Here is a 16,553-nt window from a genome sequence, read left to right on the forward strand (position 1 = left end):
ATTTTCTTTGAAGAGATTTCTGAATAATTCTTGGTGTCTCAGATATTAATTTGGTGATCATTTAATTGCATCACAAGAGCTATTGGGTGAGATTAAATTACACACAGATGAGAGAAGACAGTGCATTATAAAAAAGAAGCTAAGGGATCTGAAAGTGTTTCAAATGCTCCCCAAGGCACCCTACATTGTTCATGCTCCAGAGAACTGAGACAGCAGTGCCAAAATACCGCTTTATACAACAGTTTCAGGACAAAGACCCCTGATTTCACTACCTGCACAAGCTTTTTTCATTTGTAGGATACATATATATATCCTATTGACACCCACATTCCCTGTCTCCTTAATTCCTTGGTTCTCCCACTTGGCCCGCATTTGATGTGTCCCTTCTCTCTTTCCTCCCATGGTGCACCATCCTGCTAGCAGAACCTCATCCCATGTTCCTGCTGCTCCCCATATTCACTGGCATCACGCTTCAAGCACTGCTGACAAGGCAGCAAAACAAATAGCTGATAAATGTGAGCACAGCATTCATTTCATATTGACATAACTCTTGTAGATTAACTCAGATATAGTGTTATGCAAATACCATTTCAGGTGCTAAGTGTCTAACAGACTAAGTACACACATGAAGCTTAGAATTTGGGAAGAGCGCACATTGTCTGTAAAAGGCAGTGGGTTTATATTTGTGAGCAGTGGGTGAAAAAAAAAAAAATATTATAGGAGAGTCAGTTGTGCTACAAAGTGTTACCACGCCAGATCTGAAGACAAAGCAAAACGTTAATGCATGAAACACAGATTTTAAGTTGTAATAAGTGCAGATTTAAGGCAACTTTAACTGCAGAATTGCTGCTGCTGACTCCATAAAATACATACTATAAACAGCTGTTAATCTGTTCACTGTTTATCTTTTAACATTCATTTTTTTCGTAATCAGTTCCCATTCGGTCTGCATATGGTACAGCATCCCTTTTATAGCAGCTGCATTTAATGAACATTTGGAGGCACAAAATTATTACAGAAATTATTGTTTAACTATTCTGCTGCATTTTTGTACCTGTCACCAAGGATGTTTGAATAAAAGTTAGAAAAAATGGTCATTACATTGAGAGTACGGAAGTTGTAGGTGCTCTGTCCTCTTCCTGAACTGATAAATTTGTAGTGGAAGTTTCTGTGACCATGCTTCACACTCTGTTCAGCTCCTTTAAGCAATTAGTTTTCTCTATTTATACTGTCCATTCCCTTTTGTGATTCACTGACGTCAACATGTCAAATTTGATTCAGTCTTCAGTTTTAGAGACCTTTAGGTAATGCACTGAGAGAGTATTTTGCAGACCTGATAAACTGAGTGGATTTTGAGATTTTTAGAAAATGACAGTTAACAAGATTTAAAATTTTGTCAGGTATTCTCGTTAAATGTGGAGGTCACTGGTCATTAAAGCTGATTTGTATGAAGATAATTCCCTTCCGGAGTTCTTGTGTTTAAGTGTCATCTTAATTCCTTTTTCCCAAAAATCCTGATCTTGGTAACAAGACCATTTTATCATAGTAAATGTTCTCTGCTATTTATTCGTGCTTCGGCTGTGTGCAGCGTCTTGGACTGAATGAATAAAAAAGAGCATATGCTTTTCTTTATAGGAAAGTATAGGTGAGAATATAGCTAGGTACTGAAACTTTGCTGGTGTTAGGGCATGATGACAAATAGGGCAGGCGTCCTTGGATTGGACAGTCCTTTGTCCTTGGTCAGTCTTTACTGGTGACCTTGACCTGCATCTGTTGCGAGGAGTCTGCGAGTCTGTCAAGTACAGCAGTGGGCAGAGGAGAAGGGCTGTTCATTAAAACTGACTGCTTGGATCGTGTGCCGTTCCAGAGAAGGGAAATTTCCAGTCAGTTCTACCAGATTCATCCACAATGACAGGTGGGTTGGGGATTCGATTAAAGAATGAAGCAAGTAATTGTCTAAATGTGCTGAGCATTTTACAGATTTGCACAGTGTAAATATTTTGGATGTATTTTTTTTCAGATGGTTGATTAATCAAAATAGCTACAAGTGAGTTTGGTATTTGTCATCAGGCAGGTAACTACATGAATCATAGAATGGGTTGGGTTGGAAGAGACCTTAAATATCATCTAGTTGCAACACCCCTGCCATAGGCAGGGACACCTTCCACTAGATGTGTTAAATTGTCATTGTGTGTGAAAATGCTCAGCTGGGAGAAATATTTGAATGATGAAAGGGTGTTTTAGAAAGGATTTCAAGTATTTCTGCAAGGCATCTTCATTGAAAAAGACTTTGCTGTGACAGAAACGTGCTTGTTTCTAAATTTAACCCTACTAACAATTTACCACCTTCTTTTTGTGTGTGTTTCTTTTTCTCTTCCAGTGCCACCTTGGGCCTTAATAGCCATAGCCATAGTTGCAGTCCTATTAATCCTTACCTGCTGCTTCTGTCTCTGTAAGAAGTGCTTGTTCAAAAAGAAGAACAAGAAGAAGGGAAAGGAGAAGGGAGGGAAGAATGCTATTAACATGAAAGATGTTAAAGATTTAGGGAAAACCATGAAAGACCAGGTAAAGTGCCTTTCCTTTTCTTGAACTCTTGAGTAGCATTTGAAGGTTTGTTTGATGTGTCTAGAAAAAGTTCTGCTTCATGCCTCAGTAGTGGCTCTGTGAAGAGGGAACATTAGCAGCATCTTCTCAGTGGTATCACAAAAGATGAATCTGGGTGTAGCATCACTGATGAAGCTGTCAGCCAGTTTCCTTACTCTGCTAAAAAAAATGTGCAGGCATGTAATGACTCATCTGGAAGGAGCAAGTTCATTGAGAGTATCTTGGATGTCCCAAAAATGAAGCAAATGTGTGCAATTTTCACTGTCCGTTTTTTAAAGATTTTTACCAAGACCTAGTACAGTGCTTGTCTATCTTTCTAGCACTATTTCTGATGATACATCATAAACAAAGTATCTCTGAACTCTAAATCTCTTTTTACACAAAAGCAAAAGTTCAGCAGAGCTAGAAACAACAGTATAGAAGAAAAAACAGGAAGCATAGAAATGATGGAAAACAAGCAAAAAGGAAGAGCACAGGGATGTTCAACACCGTGATGGTGGGAAAATTCATTTTGTACTAGGGAGGAGGAGATTAAATATAACAGGGCATACTTGTAGCTGTAAGTCAACTGAGTAACGTGGAGGAAAAGATTAGCATAATGCCCTTTGAGCAGCATCATTTTCATAAGGGCAGAAAAACTTGCCCTTCAGATCTGCTTCATGCAAGAGAAGCAGAAGGTTGCAGGACCTAATTCTCAGGGCCATAGGCTCGACTAATCATAGAACCATTTAGGTTGTAAAACACCTTTAAGATCGAGTCCAACTGTTGACTTAGCACTGCCAAGTCCACCACTAAACCATGTCCTTAAGTGCCATGTTTACGTGTCTTTTAAATACCTCCAGGGATGATGACTCAACTGCTTCCCTGGGCAGCCTATTCTAATGCTTGACAACCCTTTTGGTGAATAATTTTTTCCTAATGTGCAATCTAAACCTCTCCTAAATATGATCCTGAAAGAAAATAAAACTCAGGGTTTTAGTATTGTTCTTCCTGGAGCAAACTGTTGGGAATAAGCAGAAAAATGGGGAAATGAATGTGAAGTATCCATGTGTCCTCACTGTATTGCCAGATTTCCCAAGCTAAGACAATGGGCTTTATTCTTCAAACAGAAACTGCTGAAGAAATTTAGAGAATTGCTTGGCCAAACCTCTTCAGTATGAGTCAATAACTCTGAAGTGGTTGCATGTTCAAGTCTGTGCCCCCAAGACCCCTAGTGAGGTTGAGCCAGAGTGGTCCAGGACCACTTATTCAGCCAAAGACAGAAGATAATGGTCAGGAATGAGCAGTTCCTTCTACAAGTTGGGATCTAGTGTAGAAGAAAGCTGGGCTGAAGGCAGGTTGATTAGAAGTACAAGCCAAAGCTGGGAACCCGAAGACTAGGGCCAGCTGTCGGGAGCAAGATCCAAGAAAAGAAGCCTAGAGCACAGTAAGCTATAAGGCCCATGGAGCAGTCCACAACAAGTTGTGAGATGCCACTGTACAGTAATGGAGCAGCCACCAATGTGACTCATCAGCCAGTCTTAAGAGTCCTGGAACAGGTTAGCATGCTTCTCCAGGCACGTAAGGTGTGATAGGGGAAGAGCAAAATCGGGGGAGTGGATGAGGAAACCTTACAAGTCTGATGGCTAGCTGCAACTGGATCACAAGTGGAATCTGAAAGGAGCTCAAATAAGGGGAGGAAAATAATGGGTAAATTTCAAAGGTACAGAGCTATCAGAGCTATTTCCAATTTCCATTATCAGACCAGAGGACAGTTTTTGTTGTTCTTGCTCAGTAGGCAATATGGAAAGAAAATAACTGAAGATCCAGCTGTTTTATTCTTGGTCATGCTACTCAATTGCAGTAGCCACTACTAAAATGTTGATTCATTATAGTAGTTAACTTTTCTAGCCTACACACTACACCAAGTGCATAGACTTTTACACAAAGTAAACCTTGGCAAAATTCATTACTTTCAAGTGTATGTATCAACATTTTATAGTGGCCACTGTACACAGTGTCATTATGTGAGTGATAAAGGAAATAGTGAGACTTCATCTGACAGTCTGTTTTGGTTCTCAGACCTTAAGTACACATTCCATGCTTACAGCTAATGAAGTTCACACCAGTTGCCCGTTCTAGGTGTACTTACATGTCTACATGCTAGTAGGCAATACAAAGCAGATTTCTCTACAGCCATCCCAGATTGCCTTGCTGCAACTAACAGTCCTGCACAGACACAAAGAGTAAACAGCTCGAGATCCTTTCATCTACATTGCAAGTGGAGCACTTCAGATTGTGCCCTGGTGCACAGCTTCAGCCTTGGTTCCACCTGGAGAGAAGACGCTTCATGTGCCACACTGGTGTATTGGAGTGCATGACACCAACACAAGACAAATTCACACCCCAAAACAGCATCATCAGTACAGAAGATCACTAACGTAGATGCAGCTGTTCCAAGGCTAGAAAGATTAGTGAGGCCAAGCTCAAAAAACAACAGAGCAGAAATTTTGAGTTCTCCCTTGAAAAAGATTTTATGCTGATTTTGTTTTCTCTGCATGATGGGTGTGAAACAAACCCTTTTTCTTTAAGCACTTTGATTTACCATTCATAGATTCTTTGTATTTGATTTATAGACTTGGTTCTGGGCTATTAATATTAAGTAATTGTGAGATACTTCCCCCTCAGCAACGCATGGAAAATCAGATCATCAGTTGTTGGGTTACCCTGGGCTACTGTTAGCCAACTACTCCCATTGAACCAAAAATAATTTGGAAGAACTGTTTGATTATGCTTGTGAGAAAATTCCTTGAAATGTTTGTTATGTTCTACCAACGATAACAAACCTAATACTTTGTTGTAGGGCAAATAATGTGCAACTTGTTGATTGATATTTATGTGGAATTTGTTCCATATCATGTAAGGCCTGTGTTGTATTTACAATATATTATTAAGTGTTTTTGATTATATTCATTAGGACCTGGATAAATGACCATGGATTCTTTGAAAATCAATATTTTAAATGCAAAAATTACATTATGTAATTAATACTGAGTTTCATTTCTATCTTTCTCATTGGAAAATTTGATAACATTCTGAATCCTGCATCTCTTGTCTGCAAAGAGGGCTCAAACTTTGACATGTTGCACAGATAGGTATTTTAAGATCATTGCATTCAAAATATTCTGCATAGTAATTTAAACATACTTCTGCCCAAACATTTTGGGATTACCTGATCTAAAACTAATATATTTTGTTTTGCACAGTTAAACCTAAGGATGGTAAATTCTCAGTTCATGTCAGTGTCAGACCTTTAATAAGTGGATGGATCACCAACTCTCCAAACAAGCTTCTGCTTCACTGTCTGGGATTTCAAAAGCAGGCTACTTAAATTAACCCCTTAAATTCATACCTAGCAGTCTAGTCTGATAGTGTATAGGTTTTAAGTCCTTGGCACGCAGCAACTTTTATCAGCTTAATTCCTAATTCTTGAAATTTTTTTCTGTCTTTTTTTTGTCTGTGTGACTGATTGTTTATTCTAACAGTTTAATCTTGAATTCTAAGTGCAAATTTTAATACACATAGCTGAACTCAGTGCAATGCTAGATGTAGAATATTTCAGTCAAGAGAACTGAACCACTTCAGAGGCTCTAGCATAAAACAGAAAGGCAAATAATAAGAATGCCTTTTAGCTCTTTAAAAAAGCAAATTTTAACATTAAAAAAAAGTTATTGAAGATTAAGATGTAAATCTAATGCCATTATAAAGGGCAATGTACTGTACCAAATATCTAAAAAAACCAAAAAGCTTAGTTCAGTCATTGTTAGGCCTGAACCTGCAAGTGCTAATTACCTTCTGCATTCAGCTGAGAGTGCATAATAACAGTTGATAGGCACTTGGCATCTTGCAGGATCCTAGCTTTCTAGGTACACAAAACTTGAAAAGGAGTAGCATTTGGTAAATTGAAAGCATCAGCTTCTGGAAGTATAATTTCCATCTTAGTCTGTTTTTTTGTTTGTCAAAGAGAACTTCTGACATACATGTATGCACGCTGACCTGCACATCCATGCCAAATCATTATAGAGCCATATAGCTTGACATATTTAAAGATCCTTTTGACATACTCAGTCAGCTCAACAGTCACACGTTACAGAAAGTGGAATAAAATTTTGGTCTCTATTTTCACATATATTCACAAATATTCTATTTGTGCTTCAAAATGTTCACTTTCCTGAACAGATCTTAAAATGAGAAACTTCTTATGAAATAAAAGGGATTATGAGCAAATGTAGTTGAGGTAAAGTGGGACATGAGTTGAAAATGAGATTAGGATTTCAGTCTTGAAACCCATTTCCATGGCAGGCGATGCTTACTTTTTCAAGTAGAGTATACAGCTCCACAAAGGGCCACTGAGAGGACTGGAATTACTCTAGGGGAGGCAAATTGTTAATGAATGTACTATGGTAAAAAGGTCATTTCTCCATGGTTTTAACTAATGTTTGTGTGTGGATGTTTTAATTTTTATTTCTTCCTTCTATGTCCTCCTTGTCTATGTTGTGTCTCATGACTGTTCTGGATTGTCACTTGCGGTAGGTTTATTTTGCTATTTGAACGCACCTAGTCTAAAGCTCTGATACATACAGTCTTCTGACAGCTCTGGCTCTTTAGCTGAGATTTGTATGTAGTAGATTTGATACACACATCAAGAGGCTGAACTAAATTGATTGAGGTTTTTTTTGGTTGGGTATATATTTGGGGGGAGGCTGGAGGAGGGTGAAAGAAAAGAGGTTGTCACTCTTTCTTGTAGTTAAAATATTAAGTCAAACTGTACTAGAAAGCTCGAGTTTAAAATTCGTAGGCACATAAAAATACCTCGCTAATTTTCTTTTCTTTTTGTATAAATGTCACCATATCAAAAATAGACAAAAGCAGTGCATATTTTTAATGTCTTAGTTTCTAAGTGTTGCTAAAATGATCGGTACCTCATGAAACTTGCTGTGAGCTCTCACATCATCTTGGTACAGTGCCCATGCTTTACATTCTTAGCGCTCCATATCAAACTCTTCAGTGGTCTTACTCCAGACTTCTGTTGGTGCAACGGAATGACAACTAGCATCATTGCAGTGTTCATCTTTACAATTTTCCAGTCTCTGCTAATGCCCCTGGTGGCTCCCATTTATTTTTTTCTTTAGAAAAAAAAAAAAAAAAGCCTCCAAACACCCAGCTCCAGAGACACTATAATAGCTGATGATTTATTGGGTCTGAATTTAATGCATTGGTACAGCGAAATTCTTGCTTAAGCTCAGCCTGTGGGCTGAGGAAAGGAATAAACATAATTATTTCAGTCATCAACAGCAGCACTGAAAAGTTACTAAAATTTAGCCATGTTGCTCAGAGAATAGTTGTTATTGTGGTCCGAACATTTTATTAGGTCACAAAGCATTTGTGGAGGAGATTTAATAGCTCAGTCCTTTCTCGTTGCATGAGGATAAAACACTGTCACTAGTGAAAGATTTTTGGCTTACAATGAATACGTCTGCTAGGTGAAATAGGAGGTTTGGGATCAGATATATGTGCTACACCCTAGAGTATGAGGAGTATATTTTTGGCTCTGCTACTGACTTACCGTGGCCTTCACTCAGCCACCTGACTTCTCTGTATGTTTGGTTTCCCTTTACATAGGCCTTCTTTTTACATTGGGATTAGGTACTAACTTGAACAGAATATTCTGATCAATGTCCATCAATAGATAATAATATTAATAAATTGATAATTAGTACTAGGTAATAATATTAATAAATAGCAATGAAACATTGGGGTGTTATAAAGTAAGATGATATTGAGAGCTGCAATTGCATGTAACTGAACTTCAACGTATAATGGTTTTCTTAGATTATTTCACCTTACGATTTCAGCTGTTGAACAGCAAATGCCCTTGCCCTCATGGAGACAAAATGCTGAAGGAACAAGTTTTTTAATGTTAGATGCCCGGAAATATTTCAAAGTAGTGTGTGGTGACCTGGCACCACGAAGGCGATAGACAAAATGAAGTCAATAAAATCCACACTGACATCCAGAGAGCCTAAATTTCACTCAAAGGAACCCAAGTCTATTTCCAGAAGTAATCCAAGACGATCTTTTTGAGAGACAGGAGGTCTGTTGCTGGCAAAGTCTTTTCTTCTGCAGTGTTTACTCGTGTGCTTGTTTGTTTTCCTAGTTGAATGCCTAGAGAATAGTGAGTGTATTTATTCCACGGTGCCACCTGTCTTGGTCTCAGCATGCCAATTCCCATTTCTTGGCATCTTCAGCCCATGGTGACATTAATGCTTGCCGTGGCTTATCCACAATGCAGTGAGACATCCTAATTCACACTCAGAAAGCCAGCGTGTGCTGCAGAGACATTACAGTGTAGAAAATTAGTCAGAAACAATGGGGACAAATCTCTTAGAAAACAAGCCCAGTAAATATACTGTGGCAGTAAAAATAAATTGACTGGGTCCCATTTGTACATTAAATCAACCTCAGGCTTGACCAATTGTCCTGCTTTTTCACCTGCCTCAGAATGGAACTGTGCAGGGTGCATAAAACTTCCTGAAAAGTGTGAAAATAACATGTTTATGAAGATACAATGCTATAGAAGAGTGTGTTCTGCAGGGTTTTCCACAAAACTCTTTTGTAACTTAGATTTATATTAGACTTCAGAACCCTGAAAATATGGAAGCAACAGCTGTGAGCCACAAGGCTGGGCATATTTACATTCCTGTCTCTTCCTCTCAGCCACTCCCAAGAAGACATAGGCACTTGCTTTGCATGCTTCCAGAGTTTATTTTTTCTCCTTTTTAAAAAATATATTTCCTGTAAAATAATTCAATTATCACTTTTATTATAACCTTTTATACTCTTAGGATGATATGAAGATACATCTCTGACCCATTTTCTTACATGTCTTGTTTGCTATTCTGAAAGTCATGCCACTGGAAGCTTCTGTTGTCAAGGTCGTTTCTTTCTTGTGTCCTCTTGATTAACAGACCAAATTTTGAATTCTTTATTCAAGACCAGAATCTCCAGGTTCCTAATGAACGGTGTCTAGGAAGTACTCAATTATTCCCTAAATTAAGTGATTTGAATCACACTGTTGAGACATTTACCTATATCCACTGATTATATGGAGAGCTAAACTCTTACACAGAGTACCTGAAGTTAGTGGGTATGAATAACCTACAACAGGAGCAGCGGTTCATATCAATGAGCTATACATTTCAAACCCCACTGGGAATAATTAATTTATTTAAATTTTTTTTGCTTTTTAAGCAAAGGCATTTATTCTTTACAAAATGATGAATAATAAACATGAATAACAACATAAACCTCAAGCGTGAGAATATTGGATACTTGATAAAGTCCTATTTAGAGGATGGTCAGAGGGTGACCTTACCTCTTTCTAAGCAGCGGAGTCAAAAGAGCAGGTCTTTGCCAACTTTTTCTCTATAGATCTATGTGGCGCCCAATAAATCATGTCTGGTTATATTTAGGTTAATTTTCACAGTTCAGTAGATGTAGTCCTAATTATATTGTATGACAAATTTTTCAAAGAGAAATAAATGTGGTACTCTGTGCAGTCCTCCCATGTTGAGGAGCCAGCTCTGTCCCAAAGCATGCTTCCATCTGGTCCGCTGCCATTCATCTGGGGAGGATGAAGAACAATTGGTTGAGCAGCATGCACTGGCCAAGCAGCCTAAAGCGGACTCCTACTCACAGCCTGCTGCTTAGTGCAACCAAGCACTGCCATATGGGAAGCGGGGGCAGAGCACGCTAGTGTACTTGGAAGGGTGCTTACTTCTTTTAGTTCATGCACCTGGGCCCTGCATTCAAAGCAAAACCTTGACCCACAGGGTGAACTTCCAAAAGAGGCTCCCAGGCTGAGATCAGCTGTATATTTTTCCAAAAAACAAACACTGACTCCAAGAAAACAGGTTGATTTGGGGGCTTAACAGCTCCAACTTGAATGTGTATATTCATCTTTTACATTGAACACCTCCAGCACTTGCTGTATTCTACTGTTGCACCAGAATAAATTGGTATTTTAGTACCCAAACAATTCAGTGAGCTCTTAAGGTGAACATGATGACCTCATGTCACAGAGCTCCTAAAGAAAGAAAGCCTTTTGAATAACCCAACAGACTGTTTAAAACCTGGAAAACAAGCAAGGAATGTCGAGGCATAGCATGCTGAACACAGCAGGGTCTTGCTCATTCTGTGCATCGGTGTGGCCCGCTGCTGGTGTGTGAGGCCAACACTCTTACAGCAGTAATGGCAAAGTACATTTCACAATGGCCTAAGCCTGGCTCAGCCACTGGAAACCCATGCAGAACATGCTCTTTAAATTAATTCATGGAGAGAAAGCAGATGCTGAATGAATGAAATGTTGCCTTTCCTTCTGAGGGACTCTGATAGAGAATGTGGTGCAGTTGCAGGCTTTTCTGCTTTCTGATAGGGAATCAGCCAGGAATTTTTAAAGGCTTTTCTTTTCCCATGGGATAAAAATTGGCCAGGTCAGAATTATGGTGTTCTTGAATGTGAAAGAAATTGATAAGAGGTGCACCACCATTAGTGGAAATGCAGCCATTCCTATGTGTGGAGGAAAAATTGCCTTTCTGATAAATTCATTGTTGGACATGGCACAGAACATTATTGCTACAAAATCACATTGTTTTCTTCCATTCAGCTCAGCAGGCATTGCACAAGCCTGAGGACTGGGCATTATTCACACGTTAAAAAAATACCCCCTTCACCATGTGAACAAAAGGAATGATTGATGGGGCTGGCAGAGATGGAACTCAGGACAGCAGTACGCACTGTGCAGCAAATTAACTTACAGGCTGCAGTCAGTGTTATGTTTTCCTTCCTAATGTCTCTGCTTCTTGCTTACTGGTAATCTTATTTCTTTAAAAGTGAGACCATAGGCCACCCCATGAATGGAAGGAACCCTAAAAGCTCTGTTAATGTTTCTTTACAGATAACAGTGAGAGACACTTTGCTTGCAGTCTTAAATAGCTTGTGGCATGAACTAGTCATTAACATGAGGCATGAAGATAACGGAGACTGGAATTAAAGTGCAAAATGCATCTTCATGGGTCTTTGCATCCTCCTGGTGACTCAGACATGATTGTGGCCTCTGCCTGTCTGTACAGGAGGCAAGGAAGTACGCTTGCTCCCCCAGCAGCTTTGTTACCCGAGTCTTCTATCAGTTTGCTTTCTTGGAGCTTGTGCACATGTGGAATTTCGAGACAACCAGCAGACTAACTGTGCTAAATCCCTTGCAGACCCTCTTGATTTCTACAAATAGTTTTGGGAGAGATTAAGTGAAAGTGTACATAAAGCTGGTTTAATCCCCAGAATCTCTCTTGTCATTTGTGGTGGATAGTAGTGGGGTAAACCCAGTGGCAGGGTGCAGGGCTTTTGGTGGAACTGAGCTGAAAGCGAGCGATGTTTGCAGTATCAGGAGGCAACGTCAATGGAAAGTGGCTTTTGTCAGCGAGGGGAATGAGAGGGGAAGGAAGCCCAGGAAGTGTAAAAACTCACTGCAGTGTGTGGAGTTTGCAGAACTGCAATTACAAGCAGGTTTGTGTTCTCTTCCCTTTTTTAATGCAAAAGATGCAACTACAAAAAACCTGCAAATGAAGCATTTTCTGTAACAACCCAGAAGAAAAGAGGAGACTAAAACCACTCAGTTGTATTATGAAGGTGACGAAACAACCAGCAGATTGAACTGTGGAACCCAGATTGCTGTAATTTACCCCTGTTCGTTGTAGTAACCACTACAGAGTAGATGAGCTTGAAAACTATTAAATAAACATGGCACAGAAAAGAAAACCCTAATGCCATATGTAGATTTATGTCTGCACCCTTGGTTAGAACTAGATACAGAGCTCATTCAAATATGTATTAAATGAGAGCTTGCTGAAAAGTTCATTTTGTCTTCCAGGTCTAAGAAAACATGTTGTGCATTGTGTGGCTTTGTTGAGGTCACTGTCGCATACTGATTTCATTAGATGTGGTTGTATCACCTTGTAAGGTTGTATTAGATTAACACTTTTTTTGTATATTCCTGCTTGCATTTAAGTCTACCTTTCTCAATTATTTATACACTTGTAAGAGGATATAGAGGTTTCCTTGTTCTGTGTTTCTGCATATGTTATGCAGACATAAAGAAACCACTTGAGTGAAATTCAAAATCATCCAAAATTAGAAAAGATAAGTCTGATTTCCCGCACAATGTGATAATGCGTTTCTATGTCGCACGTTTCACAGAAAAAGCATTTAAGATGTCATGGAATTAAAACAACTATTGGGAAAGGACAGGTCTATATTCCTCTGCATCTAATCCAGGCTTTCTGATTACAGTTGTGTCAGCCAAAGAGGCTTGAGGAAAAAACTGGCTTATAATTAAAAATATTTTATTGTTTCTAAAACCAATAAAATATAGCTCCTTATTTTAATTGATTGTAGCAATACAACAGTAAGATCCAATATAGTATGATACAGTGTGCTATAAATTGAGGCTTGCAGTACAATTCCATTAAATATTGATCTTTCAGAGAATCTCAACACAAAATGAAAATCCCTACAGGGTGTTTCAAGTACTTTGAAGCAATCCAATTCTTCTTCCTCTTTGGAACTCAGCAGCTGCATCAAACAGGAGAAACTTCTGTGCTTCCTTTGACTCAGCTTCTTCGTGAAGCATTGACCTCTAGTTTGAAAGCAAATTCCTCTCCTGACGGTAAAAACTATTATGTACAGACTGCTGTAGAGATAATAATTTGTCATTTCTTCTCTCCCTCCACGCTGCAACCTTGGCCAAATCCAAACACCATCTCATTCTTAGTGTTTCTAAGTGCTTCAGTCAAGGTCAATAAGAAACATATAGCTCCTCAGCTGACGTGAGTAACATACAAATGTTTTCCATCTCCCCTGGGAAAGAGCTTTCACCTTCCAATAGGCATCCTCTCATAACCTGTGGAGAAGAGTTTCCCAACCGTGCACTGTTTTCTGCCTGCACTTCAAAACTCCCTTGCAAGAGGGACATTAGCGTCCCAATGTATTTTCCGTAGTCATAGTAAGAACTTTTTCACGTTGAGTTACGCACAGCTCTGACATCTCCTGGATTGATCAGCTGTGCAGAAGAGTATATAATTTTCTCTGAGACAGTATGGAGATTTAACTATTGCCTTGATGCAATAGTTACAAATTCCTCTTACCTAGAAATTAGCATATAAAGTTCTTTTTACACTCTCCCTTTTATCCCTGAGGATTGGTGGTAAGATATTTCCTCTCAAACAAAATCTAGGTCAAAAGTAGATGAAACAGCAGAAAATCCAGTACTTATTCCAGAAACGGTGATATACTGGAGCTGTTTATCACTCTTCTGTCATGGAGTCCTCAGTTATGGAGTACTGGGATGATTCAGAGCAGTGGGTCTTGGAGTTAGCATCCCACTCTGAGTTATTGCTTCCTTTTGTCTCCAGGCTCAGATAAATGTGGTTGCTTCACTTGGATTGAGTCACATCTTTTTTTTTTTTTTTTTTTTTTTCCTACAATCACAAAACCTCAAGCTTATTTTTATTACCAATGAAAACAAGGTGTTTGACGTAATCACATCACCCCATATCCTGAAAGTCCCATGTATGGTCTTGCAGGGGCTGTGCCTTGCCATAGAGCTTGTCAGTTTTAAAGTGTCACACTTGTACTAACAAAAATGTTGGGCTACAGCCAGGGAACTCACTAGCAGCTCAGCCACTAAAATGTCTCAGAACAACTTTCATCTCGGGCAGTTCAGCCTTTCCAAATAAAAATGGTTTGGTTGAAATGGTATTACTCTTCCAACATCACAGTTGATTCTTATCCACTAGCGACCTTTCCCACCAATCTCATCCAGGTGCACTGTAATTTATGTTCCTAGTAAAAAGTCCGTCATTCACTAACATTCAGATATTTAACTCAAACCCAGCTCCTCAGCTTGTTTAAATCAATGTTGTTGCATTGATTTCAGTTGAGCTATGCCCGCTGAATTTCTAGCTTATTTCAGAAAGTAGAGAAATAATTGCTTAATACAGTTTTGAGTTTGACCTTTTGAATTTAGATCTGGCTTCTGAAAAATAACATTTTCTACTTCAGAGATCAATCTTTCTTCCTACCACACCAACAGAACTGTTGCGTGGTCCCCACGGCGTTCATGACTGAGTGAGAATGTTAAAGTTTTCATGTTCGTCCCCTCCCCAACCACTGTCAACTGTGGATATAGCTACCATCCAGCCTTGCTATCTGTTAAGATAGAGAGCTCCAGCTGCAACCTATTGCTTATAGATACTGCAGGTTTCTTCAGACCTCATGTGAAGAAAAAACAAACCTTAAAAATCTTATTCTTGCACTTAATAGCCTAGTTTTGCAAGCTGAAGTTCCGTGTAGAAGGAACTTTCTTCCAGATAAGGCTTCCGGATAAGCATACTATTTAATAGAACATGCAAATAACAATTCTGGATGAATGCTCAATATTGAATCCTTGTTTTCATGCTCTCAACTTTTTTTCACATTTTCCACAATTTTTCACTCTTTGTCTCATCAATTTTGCCCACTTTTCAGTTCTTACTTAGGCAAGAATCTGCTGGAATAAGATCTACATATTTACGGTTCATATGTTTAATAATTGTATGAATTCCCTGTTCCACAGTGCAAATACTTCTGCTTTCTGGTACAGAAAAAAAAAATACATCATTTAGCATTTTAATTACGTATAAAATCTAAGATAACTGCTGTTTCCTTAAAAAATAGCAGGTTTTATGCAATAGACAAAGCTGTAAGCAGTTTTGTATTTATTTTTGTGTTTCTTTCTAAGCAAACTAAAATCAACTTGCAATCAGTTTGGTTCAGCCAAGCTTTATAGTGAGAATGAATAAAAAGGAAATTGGTCTTGGGAGGGAGGGAAAAGGAGAAACATGCATTTGCTAATGGCATGGTGAAAACTTTGCTTCCATATTCATTCTAAATAAACATGAAAAATGTTTGGCACATGAATGTAGGAAGAACTCATCCACAGCACATGCTCTTTATCATAGTAATCCTACAGAAATGTGTTGCCAATTGCAAACAATTCACAGCATGCACAACCAGGTTTGACATTGCCAAGATATTCTTAAGTTGAATGAATATATGACTTTGCTTATTTAATAGCATGTTTGTCTCCTTGTGCCTCTTTAAGAGCCAGTGTGAGCCCAGAAGAATTATTCTATATCAAGTTGATATTTTGTTTCTACTTTCAGGTTTTATAACAATTGTTGCTTGTAATAGTCCAAGAAGCTTTCTTCCTACTTCCATTGCTTGCTTGCTGATTTATAACATCTTCCTGGGCAACCTAAATAGTATAAATATGTATGTAAACTGCATATTTGGATTTCTGCTGTCATGCTTGCTTTTAATGGCTTTAAAATAGATTTGAGGACAGTGTCTATTTTAAACTGGTACTTAACAGTTTGGCTTATTCATGAATATTACATTCCTTCTTTCTAGGCTCTTAAGGATGACGATGCTGAGACTGGACTGACTGATGGGGAAGAGAAAGAAGAACCCAAAGAAGTGGAGAAGCTAGGGAAAATCCAATATTCTTTGGATTATGACTTCCAGAACAATCAGGTTTGAAACAACCAACCTGTAACATTTCATTTCTGTGTGTGCAAGGGGAGAATGAAGTAATACATTTCATTACAGTATATATTTCTGAAATCATTACTGCTTGCACAGAGTAAAGGAAGAAAGGAAGCCTGAAGATTCATGACAGAGGTACTACTAAACTGGTATTCAGTCTACACAGAGTTTATAATGCACCTTTAATCAAAATAGAAGACACAGTTTTATCTAATGTTATTAATAACTTATATTAAGGTGTCACCAATCAATGTCAACACACATATTACGGA

General features: G+C 38.6%; 1 protein-coding gene across 1 annotated transcript in view; it reads left to right on the plus strand.

Moving 5' to 3' along the window:
* The window catches only part of SYT1 (synaptotagmin 1), a 358,390-nt gene that overhangs the window by 260,783 nt on the left and 81,054 nt on the right, over positions 1-16,553 (plus strand). Inside the window, 2 exon segments of the mRNA XM_080392492.1 lie at positions 2,381-2,565; positions 16,147-16,269. Coding sequence (XP_080248618.1) covers positions 2,381-2,565; positions 16,147-16,269 — 308 coding nt within the window.

The sequence above is a fragment of the Falco punctatus genome (assembly GCF_963210335.1).
Source record: "Falco punctatus genome assembly, chromosome: 6".
Lineage (NCBI taxonomy): Eukaryota > Metazoa > Chordata > Aves > Falconiformes > Falconidae > Falco > Falco punctatus.